This window comes from Macaca mulatta, chromosome 13 (genome assembly GCF_049350105.2).
Source record: "Macaca mulatta isolate MMU2019108-1 chromosome 13, T2T-MMU8v2.0, whole genome shotgun sequence".
Taxonomy (NCBI): domain Eukaryota; kingdom Metazoa; phylum Chordata; class Mammalia; order Primates; family Cercopithecidae; genus Macaca; species Macaca mulatta.
The window spans coordinates 5,702,952-5,722,500 of record NC_133418.1 but is presented as its reverse complement, the minus strand read 5'-3'; the positions used below and the strand labels follow the sequence as shown (position 1 = coordinate 5,722,500).

The window sequence follows — 19,549 nt, the reverse complement described above, 5'->3', positions numbered from 1 at the left end:
TCTGCCCGCCTCAGCCTCCCAAAGTGCTGGGCTTACAGGCATGGGCCACCAGGCCCGGCCATTTTGCTATTTGTTGTGTATATGTGTGTTGTGTTTTCGGTCATTTAGGGGTTTGTGTTTTGTGTGTGTTTTCTTTTGCTCCTCATTCCCCCATTACTGCTTTTTTTTTTTTTAAGTTGGTTCTTTATAATGTTCCATTTGACTCTTTCTTCTTCTTTTCTTTTTTTTTTTTTTTTTTTTTTTTGAGATAGAGTATCGCTCTTGTTGCCCAGGCTGGAGTGCAATGGCATGATCTCAGGTCATGGCAACCTCCGCCTCCCAGGTTCAAGCAATTCTCCTGCCTCAGGCTCCCAAGTAGCTGGGATTACAGACACCTGCCACCACACCCGGCTAATTTTTGTATTTTTAGTAGAGACAGGGTTTCATCATGTTGGCCAGGCTGGTCTCAAACTCCTGCCCTCAGGTGATCCCCCAACCTCAGCCTCCCAAAGGGCTGGGATTACAGGCATGAGCCACCCTGCATGGCTTCAACTCTTTTATTCCATCTTTTTTTAGTTATTATTTACTGGTTACCTTGGAAACACCTAAACTAGTTAAGTTAAAATTTGTTTAGCCGGGCGCGGTGGCTCAAGCCTGTAATCCCAGCACTTTGGGAGGCCAAGATGGGTGGATCACGAGGTCAGGAGATCGAGACCATCCCGGCTAACCAGTGAAACCCCGTCTCTACTAAAAAATACAAAAAACTAGCTGGGCAAGGTGGTGGGCGCCTGTAGTCCCAGCTACTTGGGAGGCTGAGGCAGGAGAATGGCATGAACCCGGGAGGCGGAGCTTGCAGTGAGTCGAGATCCAGCCACTGCACTCCAGCCTGGGCAACAGAGCGAGACTCCGTCTCAAAAAAAAAAAAAAAAACTGTTTAAACTTAAACACCTAGTTATCTTAAATTTATAACAACCTAGTTTGCATGGTATCAACTTAGTTTCAATAGTATACAAACACTCTGCACATATATATCTCTATTCCCTTGCCTTTATATTGTTGTTATTACAGAATCTATCCTTATACATTGTAAGACCATTAACAGATGTGTAATTATTATCTCATGCATTCGCCTTTTAAGTAATATTTTTAAAAGGCAGAAGTTATAGATGAAACCTAAAGTACAATAAGACTTTTAGAACTGGTAGTTACCTTTGCCAGCATTTTTTTTTCTTATGTCTTCAAGTGACTGTCAAACGTCCCTTCATTTCAGCCTGAAGGGCTCTCTTTGCCATTTCTCATAAGGCGGGTCTCTCAGCTTTTGTTTATCTGAAAATGTTCTATTTCTCTTTTATTCTGGAAAGATAATTTTGTCAGATAACTCTTGCTTGACAGTATTTTTCTTTTTTTTTTTTTCAAGAAAGGATCTCACTCCCATCACCCAGGGTGGAATGCAGTGGCACAATCTCAGCTCACTGCAGCCTGGGCTTCCCAGGCTCAGGTGATCCTCCCGCTTCAGTTTGCTGAATAGCTGGGACTACAGGTGTGCACCATCACACCCAACTAACTTTTTTTTTTTCTGTATTTTTAGTAGAGACAGGGTTTTGCCATATTGCCCAGGCTGGTCTTGAATTCCTGGGCTCATGTGATCTGCCCACATCGGCCTCCCAAAGTGCTGGGATTACAGGCATGAGCCACCATGCCCTGCTGATTACATTATTTTTCTTTCAGAACTTTGAATGTGCCATCCTGCCTTCTATCCTCTGTGGTTGTTGAGGAGAAATGAGTGGTGAATTTTACTGAGGGTTCCTTTTATGCTATGAGTCACTTCTCTGTTACTGCTTTCAAGATTCCCTTTGTGTATGGATTTTGACAATTTGATGATAACGTGTTTCACTGTGAATCTCTGAGTATTGTGCTTGGAGTTCATTGAGCAACTTGAATGTGCATATTCATGTCTTTCAACATATTCAAGAAGTTTGGAGCCATTCTTTATTCAAACATTCACTTCGGGTCTCTCTCTCTGTCTTCTCCTTCTGAGATTCCCATAATGTATATTTTAGTATGCCTGATGATGCTCCACAAGTCCCACATGTTCTACTCATTTTCTCTTTTTTTTTTCTTTCTGCATCTCAGCCTGGATACTTTCAATGTCTTATCTTCAAGAGTGCTGATCCTTTCTTTTTTTTTTTTTTTTTTCCGAGACAGTCTTGCTCTGTTGCCCAGGCTGGAGTGCAGTGGCACCATCTTGGCTCACTGCAAGCTCCGCCTCCCAGGTTCATGCCATTCTCCTGCCTCAGCCTCCCGAGTAGCTGGGACTACAGGTGCCCACCACCACACCCAGCTAATTTTTTGTATTTTTAGTAGAGACAGGATTTCACCATGTTAGCCAGGATGGTCTCAATCTCCTGACCTCGTGATCTACCTGCCTTGGCCTCCTAAAGTTCTGGGATTAATGGGCATGAGCCAAGTATTCATTTATTATACTTTTCAGCTCCAGAATTTTTTTGGCTCTTTTCAAGAATTTCTATCTCTTTATTGATATTATTTATATATTGTTTTCCTGATTTCCTTATTTGTTAATGGTCTCCTTTAAGTTCAGTAAACATTTGAAGACAGTTGATTTAACATCTTGTGTAGTAATTTTAATTCCCAGGTTTCCTCAGGAACCAGTTCTGCCAAATTCCTTTTTCCTGTGAATGAGCCGTCCTTTCCTGTTTCTTTGTATGTTTTATAATTTTATGTTGAGAGATGGACATTCTGTGTATTACATTTTAATAACTCTGGAAACCTAATAGTCTCTTTCAGTGATTGTTGATTTTTGCTTTATTGAAGGCTGAAGCAATTTTTTTGTAACTTTTCCAAACTAGTTTTGCAAAGTGTGTAGTTCTTGTTGTGAGAATGCTGAATTTTCTGTTTTCTTATATCTGAAGTTAGCCAACGACCTGACAAAAGTTTCCTTAAGTGTCTATCTCCAAAAAGAGAAAAACAAAAAACCTTATTTCCTTAAATCCCCTCAACAGGGTTGCTTGGAAGCCTCTTCAGCCCACAGAGTTTTTTTTTTTTTTTTTTTTTTTTTTTTTTTTTTTTTTGAGACGGAGTCTCGCTCTGCCGCCCAGGCTGGAGTGCAGTGGCCGGATCTCAGCTCACTGCAAGCTCCGCCTCCCGGGTTCACGCCATTCTCCTGCCTCAGCCTCCGAGTAGCTGGGACTACAGGCGCCCGCCACCTCGCCCGGCTAGTTTTTTTGTATTTTTTTAGTAGAGACGGGGTTTCACCGTGTTAGCCAGGATGGTCTCGATCTCCTGACCTCGTGATCCGCCCGTCTCGGCCTCCCAAAGTGCTGGGATTACAGGCTTGAGCCACCGCGCCCGGCCCCCACAGAGTTTTTTAACTGGCATTTAACAATGCCAGTTAAAACAATGGTCAGTCTTAGTGTTAGCCCCTTGGTGTTCTAAAATAGCAACCAGCAATCAAATACACAACCTGAGTTTTAGAAGACAGGTCTCTATTGCCCACCCTGGCACCAGCAATCCTTGCTAGGAATGTGGACTGCTCTCCACACTCCTGCTTGCCACAGGGCTTGGGAAGGGAGGCTGGTAGCCACTACCCAAAATGCTGAAATTCGGCAACCTCTTCATCAAGCTCACTCTTGGACACCGCAAGTGTTCTACTAGACGCCAATATTCCATGGCTACTTAATGAAGTTCTTGCCAGCTAAATTGTTGTTTTGGTAAAGGGACGGATTCCTGGAGCTCCCTGCCCCACCACCTTCCATCTGGGCCTTCGTTTTTCTCAAATAGTAAATGAGAAGCTTGGAGCAGATGAATGAATCACAGCCTAGAATCACCTGACGGGCTTTAAAACCTAGTGATGCAAAGGTCTCACCCCACCTCACATAAATGATCACTGAACGTGAAATAAGCATCTCTCTCTCTCTCTTTTTTTAATAGACAGTATAGCTCTGCTGCCCAGGCTGGAGTACAGTGGCACAATCATAGCTCATGGCAGCCTCAAACTCCTGGGCTCAAAAGATCCTCCCACTAAGGGAGGAGACCACCCCTCATATTGTCTTATGCCCAATTTCTGCCTCCAAAGAAAGAAAAAGTAAAAACTAAAAGGCAGAAATGAAATCCGCAAGCAGACAGCCCGGCACCGCACCCTGCGCCTGGTAGTTAAAGATCAACCCCTGACCTAATCGGTTATGTTATCTATAGATCACAGATATTGTATAGAAATGCACTGTGAAAATCCCTGTCCTGTTTTGTTCCCATCTAATTACCGGTGCCTGCAGCCCCCAGTCACGTACCCCCTGCTTGCTCAATCAGTCACGCCCCTCTCGCACGCACCCCCTGAGAGTTGTGAGCCCTCAAAAGGGACAGGAATTGTTCACTTGGGGAGCTCGGCTCTTGAGACAGGAGTCTTGCCAATGCCCCCGGCCGAATAAACCCCTTCCTTCTGTAACTCGGTGTCTGAGGAGTTTTGTCTGTGACTCGTCCTGCTCCACCACCTCAGCCTCCCGAGTAGCTAGGACCACAGGCACACGCCACCACACTTGGCTAATTTGTCATGTGTCGGGGGGAGTTGTTTTAGCGGTTTTTGGTATGTTGCTCAGGCTGGTCCCAAACTTCTGCCCTCCAGCAGTCCTCTCGCCTTGGCCTCCCAAAGCCCTGGGATCATAGGTATGAGGCACCGCGCCCGGCCAAGGGGTGTCTCTTTTTATCCTTTTTCTTTTTTTCTTTTTTTTGAGATGGAGCCTTGCTCTGTTGCCCAGGCTGGAGTGCAGTGGCATGATCTCAGCTCACTGCAAGTTCCACCTCCAGGGTTCAAGCAATTATCCTGCCTCAGCTTCCCGAGTAGCTGGGATTACAGGTGCGTGCCACCACGCCCGGCTGATTCTTGTATTTTTAGTAGAGATGGGGTTTCACCATGTTGGCCAGGCTGGTCTCAAACTCCTGACCTCAGGTGATCCACCCACCTCAGCCTCCCAAAGTGCTGGGATTACAGGCCTGAGTCACCGTGCCCGGCCTGGGGTGTCTCTTTTAAACAGTCTCCCCAGGGTATTCTCACACTACCAGACGCTCCTGCTCCAGAGATCACTCTTTGAGGAGCAGGATCCTTTCCAGGTGTTTATTTTCCACGTTGGGCTTAATTTATTGAGGTTTTGACTCAAGGAGAAACAGATTCTAGCCTCAAGGCAAAGCAGCTGCTTTCCCCTCAAGGCAGCAGGAACAGGCTACTTGAGTGACAACCCGGGACAAGCATGCAAGCAGGTAACTCTTCAAACACAGGCTAAAGGCTTCAGAGCAGGAGGCTACTTACCAAATATTTTAGCCAAATGTTCCTCTCGTTCCTTTGAACCTGATGCAAATACAGCATCGTTCAAGCTCTTTGGTTGGGAATAGCCTATGGGAAAATAAACCATGGCTGTGATTAAGTCTTTCATTGGATCTGCAGGTATTCCCTTTAAATTGATACTCTTCTGCACGGCATTTTGAGGACAGCATCATGCACTTGGCCTGAACCCACCTGTTCTGAGTGTCACAGACAGTCATGAAGTGTCTGCAAGAATCTGAAGTTCCAACACAACACCAGGGGCTAAGCTCATTTTCACATGGTCTCTTGACAGACAATATGCATAAGCATTGAGAGATTTGTGCACAGGGCAGGATTAACTCTACGGGAAAACTGGTAGAAAGGCCTACATGGTGTATGCCAAACGATTTCAAGCACAATCACTTTGATCCAATAAATGACAAGTGGACAGTTCTCTGTTAATAAGACACTGATGAATCATTAAGAAAAGATATACTTAATCAGGCAAGCACTTTGCTAAAAATGTGTTCCTAGTGGCCAGGCGCAGTGGTTCACGCCTGTAATCCCAGCACTTTGGGAGGCCGAGGCGGGTGGATCACGAGGTCAGGAGATCGAGACCATCCTGGCTAACACGGTGAAACCCCGTCTCTACTAAAAATGCAAAAAATTAGCCAGGCATGGTGGCGGGCGCCTGCAGTCCCAGCTACTCAGAGGCTGAGGCAGGAGAATGGCGTGAACCCGGGAGGTGGAGCTTGCAGTGAGCTGAGATCACACCACTGCACTCCAGCCTGGGCGACAGAACCAGACTCCGTCTCAAAAAAAAAAAAAAAAGTATTCCTCATAATGTATCAGCCAAGGGAGCATCATAAAACATGATTCAGGGCAAGCTACTGAGATTATGCAGTGAAATATTCATATCTTTTCTCAAAGGCTTATGGAATGCATTGGCAGAGTGATTAGTTACTAAACTGCTTTACTGAGAGTCTTATAATTCACGGCACACAAAGCTGGTTTATTCTGATAACTAATTACTCGTTGTTACTTTTCTTCCTAATTCACATGATGTCCACCTTCCAGGGTTTCTCTTTTCTTCATGTGATTTGGGGTTAATATGCATTATTTTTGCATACGTGGCCAGCTGCTTCCTCTCAGCATTGGCATTGGAGCATCAGTGCTGGAGGAGAAATCAGCTCTGCTTCTCCGGGCAAATATTTTACAGAGGATGGGGTAGAATGACGGCAGGGGTGACAGGGAGGGATGTAGGAAGACATTGTTCTCCCAAGCCGGTGACTTGGGCACTCACGGGCAGTGACCTAAAAAGTGCTGGTGAATAGCTTTATAGCTCATAGCTCCTGTTACAAGGAACAGTGAACCCCACTTGCAAGCCGGGCTTCTGTCCTCTGCACAGCCTCCACAGTGGCAGAACGTGCCTGACACTGCACATCAGGGATCACCCCAAAATACAGGGATATCCACACTGAAGCCTATAGACTCCCATATTGGGAGGAAGATTGTAGAGGGGATTTCAGAGAGTTCTTCACATCTCAGTTTGGCTTTGCCCCCCACCACCCCAGTAGTTAATTTAAGGAACGCTAAAATGCTAGCATCGCACATTTGAGATAACACAGAGGTCTGCAGAGGTACATACGCATGTCAGGTTACTGACATGTACTTGCTTTTTTGTGTGTTTCTCTTTGTAATGGATCTGACTGCTGTTCTTGTTTCATCAAACGATGGGTCATATGGAGCCTTGGAAAACACTTGCAGCAGAATTTCATCTGCAGTGAAGTAAACAAAGGCATGTTAATACCAGCAATAGTTTGCTAAGTACCTAAAGCAGACGATGAATACAACGAATGCATGACACAAACTCAATGGATGTTGGACATTATAGGGAAGGAAACTCCAACTACCTAAATCACTTGCAGAACATTTTAATGGCAGGAGACATTCGGGGTGGCAAACACTGCCCACTAAAGATATATGACCCCAAATCTCATGATACTCAGTGCCCTCATTCTCCTCCTTCTTCCTGTTGTCAGTCTGCCACACAAGCGCTGGGGAGGCCCCCGATGATATCAGAGAAGCGGCCTTTCCCAGCCTCCTGCGCCAAAGCCACAGTGGCCGCTCCCAGATTGCTATGACAGAAGGAAAAAAAACCACTCTTTGTTTAAGCCACTGTACGTCAGGTTTCCAGGTAATTGCATTCTTTTTTTTTTTTTTTTTTTTTTTTTTTGAGACAGAGTCTCACTCTGTCGCCCAGGCTGGAGTGCAGTGGTGCGATCTCAGCTCGCTGCAATCTCTACCTCCCGGGTTCATGCCATTCTCCTGCCTCAGTCTCCTGAGGAGTAGCTGGGACTACAGGCGCCCGCCACCTCGCCCGGCTAATTTTTTGTATTTTTAGTAGAGACACGGTTTCACCGTGTTAGCCAGGCTGGCCTCGATCTCCTGACCTCATGATCTGCCCACCTCAGCCTCCCAAAGTGCTGGGATTACAAGCGTGAGCCACCGTGCCCGGCCCAGGCGCATTCTTAACTGGTACAGCAACTATGACACCACATGGACTGCCCTCACTGGGATGATCTTGACCACTCACTTTTATGACCCATTACTGTACAGAGGAACCAAGCCCATGCTCCTAAAGATCACAATGCTCCTGGAGACTGGACTAGAGTAGAAGACTTCAGATCATTCACACAAGCTTTCAACCAGCCTTATCTCTGCACAGACACAGGACGAGGTGCTGGGGGTTCAGGGAGGAAGGTGACCTGGTGTGTGGTGTGCCTCCCCGAGCCATCTAGATAGTGGGAGAGGCAGAAGTATACACAGATATAACCAGACACGACACAGTCACACAGAACTACAAAGCAAGGGCCAGGGAAGACAGGAGGGGAAGAAAACCAGCTCGGCCTGGCCGGGCACGGTGGCTCAAGCCTGTAATCCCAGCACTGTGGGAGGCCGAGGCGGGCGGATCACGAGGTCAGGAGATCGAGACCATCCCGGCTAACACGGTGAAACCCCGTCTCTACTAAAAATACAAAAAACTAGCCGGGCGTGGTGGCGGCGCCTGTCGTCCCAGCTACTCCGGAGGCTGAGGCAGGAGAATGGCGGGAACTCGGGAGGCGGAGCTTGCACTGAGCTGAGATCGCGCCACTGCACTCCAGCCTGGGTGACAGAGCGAGACTCCGCCTCAAAAAAAAAAAGAAAACCAGCTCGGCCCGCAGCAGCCAGAACACAGGTCCACGGCTAAGCAGCCTTCCGGAGGAAGGGGGCCCTGCTGGTGAGGCTGGGTTCTGGATTCAGTTGACCACAGTATTTACTGAGACCCAAGGTCACTCCTGTTCACTGACATTCAATGTCTCTGTCAACTCCCTTCACCAACAATCGGGTGCTCATGATCTCACTCCAGCCCTGGTGGGCTAGTGTGTGACACGTAAGACACCTGGAAACAGCCTCTAGGAAACACTAACTCATGAGCTACAGCATCATGAAAAGCCCTTGAAGCAGTCATTGAAGGGGCGCTGCAGACCGGCCACAGCCCACACCAAGATCACACGTGACTCACACCCTCCACCCCACCCTTCGTGCCACTGAAGAAGGATGGGGAGCAAGGAGCCTGACCCCAGCCCTTCCTGGGACGCGACTGCCGGGACCTGACAGACCCAAAGGAGAAAGCCGTCTTCAGAGACTTTTGAAGCCTGTGTCCAAATGTTCTGTATGAAAACTGCACCCATGGCCGGGCGCGGTGGCTCACGCCTGTAATCCCAGCACTTTGGGAGGCCGAGACGGGTGGATCACGAGGTCAGGAGATCGAGACCATCCTGGCGAACCCGGTGAAACCCGTCTCTACTAAAAAATACAAAAAACCAGCCGGGCGAGGTGGCGGGCGCCTGTAGTCCCAGCTACTCGGGAGGCTGAGGCCGGAGAATGGCGGGAACCCGGGAGGCGGAGCTTGCAGTGAGCTGAGATCCGGCCACCGCACTCCAGCCTGGGCGACAGAGCGAGGCTCCGTCTCAAAAAAAAAAAAAAAAAAACTGCACCCACAAAAACAGGGGTGGGAGCCACGGGGGCAGAAACAAAGCAGAACGGATTCTATAAGCTCGGAAAGCTCTTTCTTTGGAAAACTGTTGCTAATCCATGAGGGTTACATTTTTGAAATATGTTAAGTTCTCCTTCCCTTTTAAGTTCTCAGGCTTCTGGCTTCCCTGGGAAGCAGAAGTTTTACTTTCCCCTTCCAGGCTGTCCCTGCTAAGACACAGAAAACAGTCCTCACAAACCCCACTCATCCTGTATTTATTCTCGGTGCATTTCTGGGGCTGCTGGTTCTCGGTGGTTTTCACTCGCTCGACGTCACAGGAGCTCGCCACAGAAACACCAGAAAATGAACCATCAGGGTCACCAGGACAATGAGGAGCTGCTCTCACCACCCCTCCTCGAGGACCATGGGGACCTTCAAGTCCCTGGAAATGCTGCCCAGAGGGAACTGCAGAGTTGAGCTGTGGCCTCCAATGCCAAGGCTCACCTGGCGGGTGCTGGGCCGGTCAGTGGGCTCTTGAGGGGTGATGGGAGCTTCGCAAACCCCCAACTCTTCTCCCATCTTCAGATGCAATCACCCACCTTCTACACATACGGGGCCACATTCAGAGACACCGGGGTCACCTGCAAGGCTGAGACAAGGCTTCTGCCTCCTAGACAGCAGGTGCTGAGGGCACAGCGAGGGGGACTGCAAGTGCTGCCTGCATCTGCTCATTCATCCCCTCCTGGTCACCTGCCAGGCAGTGGTCTATGCAGACTGCCCGAGGCCTCTGTGATGGCTCCATGGGGAGGAGCAGGCCCAGCGCTCCTGACACGGACAGCTGCCGGAAAGGAGACCCACCGGGTGTCGAGAGATCTGCTCCCTCGCAAGCAGGAACGAACAGGCATCGCTCTGTGATCCGAATGCCTCCTAACCCGGGGAGAAGCATCAGTGCCACTGTCCCGGTCGCTCCTTCTCACACCTAAGGCGACCCTCAACCTTCGCTCCCGACGCACAGCCCAGGCACCCTCAGGAGAGACTTCACTGGCATTTGCAGCTTCCTTCAGCGACAGCTGTGGTTCAGAACCCTTTCCTCCGTCTCAGCTCTCTGCTAAAGAGGACTTCCCCGGGCCTCAGTTTTTCTCATACATTCCATGGAAGGTTTAGAGTGGGGACCAGTGAGTCTCAGCCTAGTGTCCCCTGGAGGATTAGAAAACTACAATGCGAAGGTCTATCCCCACGCCCCAAAATCTGATGCGGGTTGTGTGTGGAATGTCTCAATTGTTAAAAAGAAGATTGTCCCAGGGGTTCTCATACTCAATTAGGGCTGAGAACCCCTGGAGGAGATTCAGCTCGGCCTTGGGGCCTCAGAGCAGAAACTGGCGAGGCAGGTGTGTCATGGTGTGAGGTGGCATCTGACGCTGCAGACTCAGTGAGCTCCCACACGGCCCTGCTCTGCTCCACTCATGCTCAGCAGGGTCCTTTGGAGGTGTCTGTCGTCTGTTTTGCTTAATTTATTGAGTCTTTGACACATAGACAAACAGATTCTAGCCTCAAGGAAGAGCACCTGCCTTGCCTTCACAGCAGTGGGAACAGGTTACCTGGGAGACCACGAGGGCCATGCACGCAACTCTTCAAATCCAGCCTGAGGTTCCACAGGAAGGGGGGTAACTCACCAAATATTTTAGCCAAACCTTCATCAGGATTTTTTGAACTTGAGGAAAATTCAGGCCAGGTGCGGTGGCTCACATCTGTAATCCCAGCGCTGTGGGAGGTCGAGGTGGGAGGATCACTTGAGGTCAGGAGTTCGAGACCAGCCTGGGGAACATAGGGAGACCTGGACTCTACAAAAAATAAAAAGTAATTATCTGGGCATGGTGCTGTACACCTGTGGTCCCAGCCACTCAGGAAGCTGAGACGGGAGGATCCATTGAGGTCAGGAGTTCGTGACCAGCCTGGCCAACATGATGAAACCCCATCTCTACTAAAAATTGTATTTTAGTAATTACTAATTTACTAGTAATTACTAATTTAGTAAATTAGCCAGGCATGGTGGCACGCGCCTGTAATCCCAGCAACTTGGGAGGCTGAGGCAGGATAACTGTTTGAACCTGGGAAGCAGGGGTTGCAGTGAGCCGAGATATCACCATTGCACTCCTGCCCGGGCGAGAGAGCTATACTCCACCTCAAAAAATTAAAAATTAAAAATTAAATAAAATTAGATAGTGATGTGATGCTTCACAACTGTGTGAGTATAATAAAAACCACTGAATTATATACTTTTTATAGGGTAAATGTGGCCAGATGTGGTGGTTCATGCCTGTAATCCCAGCACTTTGGAAGGCCAAGGTAGGAGGATCACTTGAGCCTCAGAGTTTGAGATCAGCCTGGGCAACACAGTAAGACCCCTATTTCTACAAAAATTTAAAAAATTAGCTGGGTGTGGTGGTACATGCCTGTGGTCCCAACTACTTGGGAGGCTGAAGGAAGGATCCTTGGGCCTGGAAGGTGGAGGCTGCAATTAGCTGTGATTGTGTCACTGCACTCCAGCCCTGGGTGACAGAGGGAGACCCTGCCTCAAAAATAATAATAATACATAGGAAAATAAAATTAAGGGTGAATTTTATTATATATTATATCACTATAAAGTTATTACTACTTTTTTTTTTTTGAGACAGGATCCCCCTCTGTTGCCGAAGTTTGAGTGCAGTGGTGTGATCACAGCTTACTGCAGCCTCAACTTTTTGGGCTCAAGTGATCCTCCTACCTCAGCCTCCCTAGTAGCTGGGACCACAGGCACACACCACCATGCATGGCTAATTTTTTTGTTTGTTTGTTTTGTTTTTTGTTTTTTTGTTTTTTTTTTTTTTGAGATGGAGTCTCGCTCTGCCGCCCAGGCTGAAGTGCAGTGGCCGGATCTCAGCTCACTGCAAGCTCCGCCTCCCAGGTTCTCGCCATTCTCCTGCCTCAGCCTCCCGAGTAGCTGGGACTACAGGCGCCGCCACCTCGCCCGGCTAGTTTTTTGTATTTTTTAGTAGAGACGGGGTTTCACCGTGTTAGCCAGGATGGTCTCGATCTCCTGACCTCGTGATCCGCCCGTCTCGGCCTCCCAAAGTGCTGGGATTACAGGCTTGAGCCACCGCGCCCGGCCGCATGGCTAATTTTTTAATGTTTTATACAGACAGGCTCTCATTTTGTTGCTTAGGCTTGTCGCAAACTCCAGAGTTCAAGGGATCCTCCTGCCTTGGCCTCCTAAAGTGCTGGGGTTGCAGAACTGAGTCACTGTACTCGGCCTAACGCTGTTTTTTGTTTTTTTTTTTTTTTGAGACAGAGTCTCGCTTCCGTCGCCCAGGCTGGAGTGCAGTGGCGCAATCTCTGCTCACTGCAAGCTCCGCCTCCCGAGTTCACACCATTCTCCTGCCTCAGCCTCCCGAGTAGCTGGGACTACAGGCACCTGCCACCATGCCCAGCTAATTTTTTGTATTTTTAGTAGAGACGGGGTTTCACTGTGTTAGCCAGGATGGTCTCGATCTCCTGACCTTGTGATCCACCCGCCTCAGCCTCCCAAAGTGCTGGGATTACAGGCGTGAGCCACCGCGCCCGGCAGCACATGGTGGTTCTTTATACTAATCTTTCTACTTTTGCATATGTTTGGAAATTCTTACAATGAAAAGTTAAAATATGCATGTATGCCACCCTCCTATAGAGCTCTGAATTTTGAGATAGCTTCAAAGTTAGGAAAATGTTTTCAGTTACCCGCTTCTCCCAAGTAATAAACCCTGAAGGGTAGATTTGGGGAGGTAAAGAAGGTCGAGTAGGTAGAGCATCTGTGCTCCCCACTGTGTGAGTGAACGCCCTCCTCTGCCCCACTTAGGCTCGAGGCGAGGCCCATGTTTCTCTCCAGCTGCCACAGCAACATACCTTGGATCCAGCAGAGCACAAAGAAGAGGGCCACGGCTCTGCTCATCTTTGCCTTAGTCCATGAACCATCAGGGAGAAGCCAGTCTTCTGAAGACCCTTCAGACTCAGCAGCTGTGGACTCCAGGGTACCACGGAACCTGACGGTCTGTGAAGTCACACCCGGAAGTGAGGTGGGGCCTGCTTGCCCGTGAGAAGGGGAAGGGCCTGTGTCTGTGGACAGTGACAGGAGCCATGCTGGTGGCCCTGAAGTGACTGCCTCTCCGCTCACTTCCCTCGGCTCCCTGGTGCCTTCCTCCATCCCGCATGTCCTGAGGGCAACAGGATATTAACCAGGACTCTGAAGTCACAAGTGACAAAAACTCAACTAAATTGGCTGAAGTGAATTGGAAGTAGTTAGAATAGCCAGAAAAATCCTGTGATCAATCAAGACATCACAGCCGGGTGCGGAGGCTCACACCTGTAATCCCAGCACTTTGGAAGGCTGAGGCAGGTGGATCACCTGAGGTCAGGAGTTCCAGACCAGCCTGGTCAACATGGTGAAACCCCATCTCACTAACAAAGTGTTGCTATTTATTGTATTAGGTAAAATTATAACACCAAAATAGCACAGACCAAGTGATACGCCCATTTTGTTACTCATGTGTCACTATTTCCCTCTATTCTTATAAGTATTAAACTGTTTTCAAAAGAAAAATCTTTCTATTTTAGTACCTTGTACTATGCTTTTTTCTAGTTTTTTCCCATGTTCATTTTGTACTGGGTCCCACAAATTGTGTAGCCAGCCCTGCCCTTGAGGCTTCATGTTCTCACAGTGTGTGTTCCATGGCTGACACGGCAGATATCTTTTAGCGGTAAAAACTCGCACAAAGAGTTATGTAGGGCCAGGCATGGTGGGTCACGCCTGTAATCTCAGCAATCTGGGAGGCCGAGGCAGACAGATCACTTGGGGTCAGGAGTTCAAGACAAGCCTGACCAACGCGGTGAAACCCCTTCTCTACTAAAAATACAAACATTAGCGAGGTGTGGTGGCGCGTGTCCACAGTTCCAGCTACTTGGGAGGCTGAGGCAGGAGAATCACTTGTACCTGGGAGGTGAAAGCTGCCGTGAGCCAAGATCACACCACTACCCTCCAGCCTGAGCGACAGAGAGAGACTCTGTCTCAAAAAAGAAAAAATAAAATAATCTGCATAGAAGTGGACCTGCACAATTCAACCCTGTGTTGTGTAGGAGCTGACTGAATCGTCTCCCAGTTCTGGAGGCTGCAGGTCTGAGATCAGGAAGTCAGAAGTGCTGATTTTTCCTGAGGCTGTGAGGGAAGTCCCTGTTCCAGGACGTGGGCTCAGATGGCCATCTTCTCCCTGGGCTTGCACGCCATCTTCCCTCCATACACATCTGAGTCCACGTTTCCTCTTCTAAGAGCACAGGATTACATCAGATTAGGGCCTGCCCCAGTTACCTCATTTTAACTTGATTTCCTCTGTAAAGGCCCTATCGCCAAATACAGTCACATTCTCAGGTTCGGCAGGGTGGCCAGGACTTCAACATATGAAGAAGAAGGGGCACCACGTAAGCTGTAACAGCAGGTCATGGCAGCTGCAGAGATCTCATTCCTCTAAAATACCTTCCAAAACAAAAACAAAATCCAGAACAAAAAATACCAAAAAGAATATGTAAAACAACACAATACCCACACCCTCACCATAACCAGAGGACAGAAAATGTCCAAATTCCAAATGACCAGTGAACAGAAAAATAAACGCTAACCTGGGCTCCATCTCTTTTGCTTCTGCCGCTGGCCTTTGCAAAGAGGAAACCTGGAGGTTCAAGAGGGTCTAAAATCTCCAGCCTGAGTTTGAAAACGCTGAAAGTGTAACTTGGTTGATCAGTACAAATACCCAGGGGTGGGAGTGCCCTGGGGACAGGAGACTGGTGAGATCGCAGTAAAGCAATGGACTCTATCTCTAAAAAAACAACGACGTTTATTCAGGAACAGGCATTGCAACGGGAATAAGCAATGGGAATGGATGTGCTCCACGAGGTAAAGGAAGACATTTTTTTTTATTTTTTTATTTTTTATTTTTTTTTTTGAGACGGAGTCTCGCTCTGTCGCCCAGGTTAGAGTGCAGTGGCCGGATCTCAGCTCACTGCAAGCTCCACCTCCCAGGTTTACGCCATTCTCCTGCCTCAGCCTCCTGAGTAGCTGGGACTACAGGCGCCCGCCACCTCGCCCGGCTAGTTTTTTGTATTTTTAGTAGAGACGGGGTTTCACCGTGTTAGCCAGGATGGTCTCGATCTCCTGACCTCGTGATCCGCCCGTCTCGGCCTCCCAAAGTGCTGGGATTACAGGCTTGAGCCACCGCGCCCGGCAAGGAAGACATTTTTTAAAGGAAAAATGAAAAGGGTTACATAGGTTGTTATAAGACAATCATCTTCAGGCCGGGTGCGGTGGCTCACGCCTGTAATCCCAGCACTTTGGCAGGCCGAGGCGGGCAGATCACTTGAGGTCAGGAGATCGAGACCATCCTGGCTAACACAGTAAAACCCCATCTCTACTAAAAATACAAAAAATTAGCTGGGTGTGGTGGCGGACGCCTGGAGTCCCAGCACTGTGGGAGGCCGAGGTGGGCGGATCACAAGGTCAGGAGATCGAGACCATCCTGGCTAACATGGTGAAACCCCGTCTCTACTAAAAATACAAAAAACTAGCCGGGCGTGGTGGCGGGCGCCTGTAGTCCCAGCTACTCGGGAGGCTGAGGCAGGAGAATGGCGTGAACCCGGGAGGCGGAGCTTGCAGTGAACCAAGATTGCACCATTGCACTCCAGCCTGGGCGACAGAGAAAGACTGTCTCAAAAAAATAAATAAAAAAAAAGACGCCTGAAGGTGCCTCATATACCATTCAGAGACACTCATGCATGTAACAGTGTGTGCTCGGTGTCTGCTTTCTCTTTGCTTTTACTGAGCAATGTGTCCTGGTATGTTTCATATGAAATTATATAGCACTCTCATTATTTTTAATGGCTACACAGTGATCGATTTTATGAATGTATAGACACTAGATGCAAATGAATACATACTGATGACTTCATCTGCATAAAGTTCAGCTATGGGCAACACTAATATGTTTTCAAAATTAAGGACAGAGGTCACCTCGGAGGAGGAACAGGTCAGAGACCAAGGGGTAGGAGCTGACGGGGGGCTGTTCCCGCTGCTAAGAAAACAGAAGCCTAGGAGAGACAGGGTGACACCATTTTAAAATCAACTGCATCTTTTTTTTTTTTTTTTTTTTTTTTGAGATATGGTCTGGCTCTGTCACCCAGGCTGGAGTGCAATGGTGCGATCTGGGCTCACTGCAACCTCCATCTCTCAGGCTCAAGCCGATTTCCCACCTCAGCCTCTGGAGTAGCTGGGACTACAGGTGCACAACACCATGCCTGGCTAATTTTTGTATTTTTTGTAGAGACAGGGTTTTGCCATGTTGTCCAGGCTGGTCTCAAATTCCTGGGCTCAAGCAATCCACCCACTTCAGGCTCCACAAGTGCTGGGATTACAGGCATGAGCTACCATGCCCATCCCAACTCCATCTTTTTCTCTTTTTTTTTTTTTTTTTTGAGACGGAGTCTCACTCTGTCGCCCAGGCTAGTGGCGTGATCTCACCTCACTGCAACCTCCGCCTCCTGGGTTCAAGCGATTCTCCTACCCCAGCCTCCCGAGTAGCTGGGACTACAGATGCGTGCCACCACGCCCAGCTACTTTTTTGTATTTTTAGTAAAGACAGGGTTTCACCGTGTTAGCCAGGATGGTCTCGATCTCCTGACCTCGCGATCTGCCCGCCTCAGTCTCCCAAATTGCTGGGATTACAGACGTGAGCCACCGTGCCCGGCCCCAACTCCATCTTAAAACTAGCAAGGCACATTCCTTGCCAGTCCTGACCCATGGTAATAAGATGCTATGGCTAAAACAGCAGTTTAGTAATGCCTGCAAAGACAAACTCCTACGACAACAAAATGTCCAGATGCTCCAATATTGCCTAACAATATATGATTTAAGATAGTTACAGTTACAGGATTCAATGGCTCATGCCTGTAATCCCAGCACTTTGGGAGTCCAAAGTGAGTGGACTGCTCGAGCTCAGGAGTTTGAGACCAGCCTGGGCAACATAGCGAAACCCCGTCTCTACTAAAACTACAAAAAAATTAGCTGGGCATGATGGTGCACACCTGTGGTCCCAGCTACTCGGGAGGCTGAGGCTGTTGGATAGCTTGAGCCTGGGAGGTGGAGGCTGCAGTGAGCTGAGATCAGGCAACTGCACTCCAGCTTGGGCAACAGGGTGAGACCCTGTCTCAAAAAAAAAAAAAAAAAAAAAAAAAATATATATATATATATATATATGTGTATATATATATATATAGAGAGAGAGAGAGAGTCATGCTTTGATGTATTTATGCATTAAAATGCCAAGGATAACTTTCTTTAAATCAAAAAGTACTAAATTTTGTTATGCTGTCAGCCCACCCTCATATAGACATAGCTTAGTTTTTACAGAGGTAAGACCCCTATATAAGAAGAGTTTAAAATAAAGAGGGTGGCCGGGGGCGGTGGCTCACGCCTGTAATCCCAGCTCTCAGGGAGGCAGACGAGGGAGGATAGCTTGAGCCCAGGAGTTCGAGACCTGCCTGGGTAATATAGCGAGACCCTGTTCTCCACAAAAAGGAAAAAAAAAAAAAAAGACAAAATAAAATAAAGAGGGTGTGTTCCCCCTCTTGCTTTCTGAGGATGGCCTACTCTGTAACTGAGTAGCTTTCAATAAATAATCACTTCTCACTGTACTCTGCAACTTGCCTTGAATTTCTTCTGGGCAAGATCCAATAACCCGCCCTTGGGGTCTGGATCGGGACCCCTCTTCCAGCAACAATGTTGTTTCTTGAACTCAGCGGTGGTTATACAAGTGTGTCCACATTTTAATCAGTCATTGAAATGTACATGCACACTTGTGATTTCTGCACATTTCCATATAACACTGTGCTTCAATTTTACAAATTTTAAGTTCACAACCCATTGGGAGAGGTATCTATACAGGGAAATAACTATGGATCCGTTTGGTAAACAAATGTAGAACTCAAGTACCTTGCACTCTTGAAGCAGCTGAATCCAGTGCGCGCAGGGGGCTACCTGCATGCCAATTCCCCGCCCAATAATCTTGGGCAGGTTACCAAAGTGTGAAGACCTTGACTGAAAAATGGGAGTAATAAGACAACTACCTGATATTGTTGTAAGGATTTAATATAACCTATGTAAAGTGGACAGAAGTGCTCCGCAGGCGCAGAGCAGGTGCTCAAGAAATGCCAGGACCAAAATACCACGAAACTGTGATTTTTATGAGGAAAAGGATCTTTTCTTTAGCGCTCAACGAGGAAATATCATGGGGTCGTGCGCAGTGGCTGACGCCTGTAATCCCAACGCTTTGGAAGGCCTAAGCGGGAGGATTGCTTAATTTCAGGAGTTCGAGACTAGCCCAGGCAACATAACGAGATCTCGTCTCAAAAAAAAAAAAAAATTTTTGTTTTAATTAGCTAGCGTTGCGCGGTGGCCGTAAGGTGGCCAATGAGGTTTATGCGAAGCACGATTATTGCTAATTGAAAACTTTTCCCAATACCCCACCGTGACGACTTGCAATATAGTCGGCATTGGCAATCTTTAACAGTCTCTACGGAGCCTATTTCAGTAAAAATAAATAAATAAATAAATAAATAAATAAATAAATAAATAAATAAGTTGAGGGCAGTGGTGCGCGCCTGTAGTCCACCCTTATTGGCTGGCGCGGGAGGATGGCTTGAGCCCAAGGTTTCCAGCTTGGGCGACAGAACAAGACACCTTATCTAGAAAAAAAAACATAAATACTTCGGGCGAAATATCCAGGGCCAGCATCCTTGGAGAGGGCGCTCTCACGAAGGAGCGTGGCCCGAGGTGCTGGGACGCGGAAAAGACGTCTTCCTGGACCGGTGAATTTTTGCAGCTCCACTTACTCCGGCCGCGCCCGCACACCAGCCCAGCTCCACTTTCTGCCGCCCGCGTCCCCTTTAAGACGGAGCCATGACATAATCCCCCACGCTGCGCAGCCTACCTTGGCAACACCGCGACCACTTTTTTCCGGATGACCTCAATTGGCTGGCCAGCCTCCGGAGGCCCCGCCCCCTGCGCGCTGGCAGCCCCGGGCGGCTGCTGTCAATCGGACCAGGTGGGAGCGGTGATTGGCCGCGGGGCCCGCCCTCCAGGAAGCCCCGCGGGGCTCGCGTAGGCTGCACGCTCGGGGAGGGAGGGGCGC

At 48.3% G+C, this 19,549-nt stretch overlaps 1 protein-coding gene and 1 non-coding gene across 2 annotated transcripts in view; one reads left to right on the top strand and one right to left on the bottom strand.

Moving 5' to 3' along the window:
* Positions 1-19,433, bottom strand: part of C13H2orf92 (chromosome 13 C2orf92 homolog) — a 41,750-nt gene extending 22,317 nt beyond the window's left edge. Inside the window, exons 1-6 of the mRNA XM_028832198.2 lie at positions 19,349-19,433; positions 14,683-14,847; positions 13,227-13,534; positions 10,982-11,149; positions 6,967-7,068; positions 5,297-5,380 (exon numbers count right to left, since the gene is read on the bottom strand). Coding sequence (XP_028688031.2) covers positions 5,297-5,380; positions 6,967-7,068; positions 10,982-11,149; positions 13,227-13,534; positions 14,683-14,687 — 667 coding nt within the window. The 5' untranslated portion in view covers positions 14,688-14,847; positions 19,349-19,433. The remainder of the gene's footprint in view (positions 1-5,296; positions 5,381-6,966; positions 7,069-10,981; positions 11,150-13,226; positions 13,535-14,682; positions 14,848-19,348) is intronic.
* On the top strand, positions 18,800-18,940 carry LOC114672071 (U4 spliceosomal RNA). The gene has a single exon (XR_003722261.1). It is a non-coding gene; the product is annotated as a U4 spliceosomal RNA (small nuclear RNA).
* Positions 19,434-19,549: the final 116 nt, after the last annotated feature.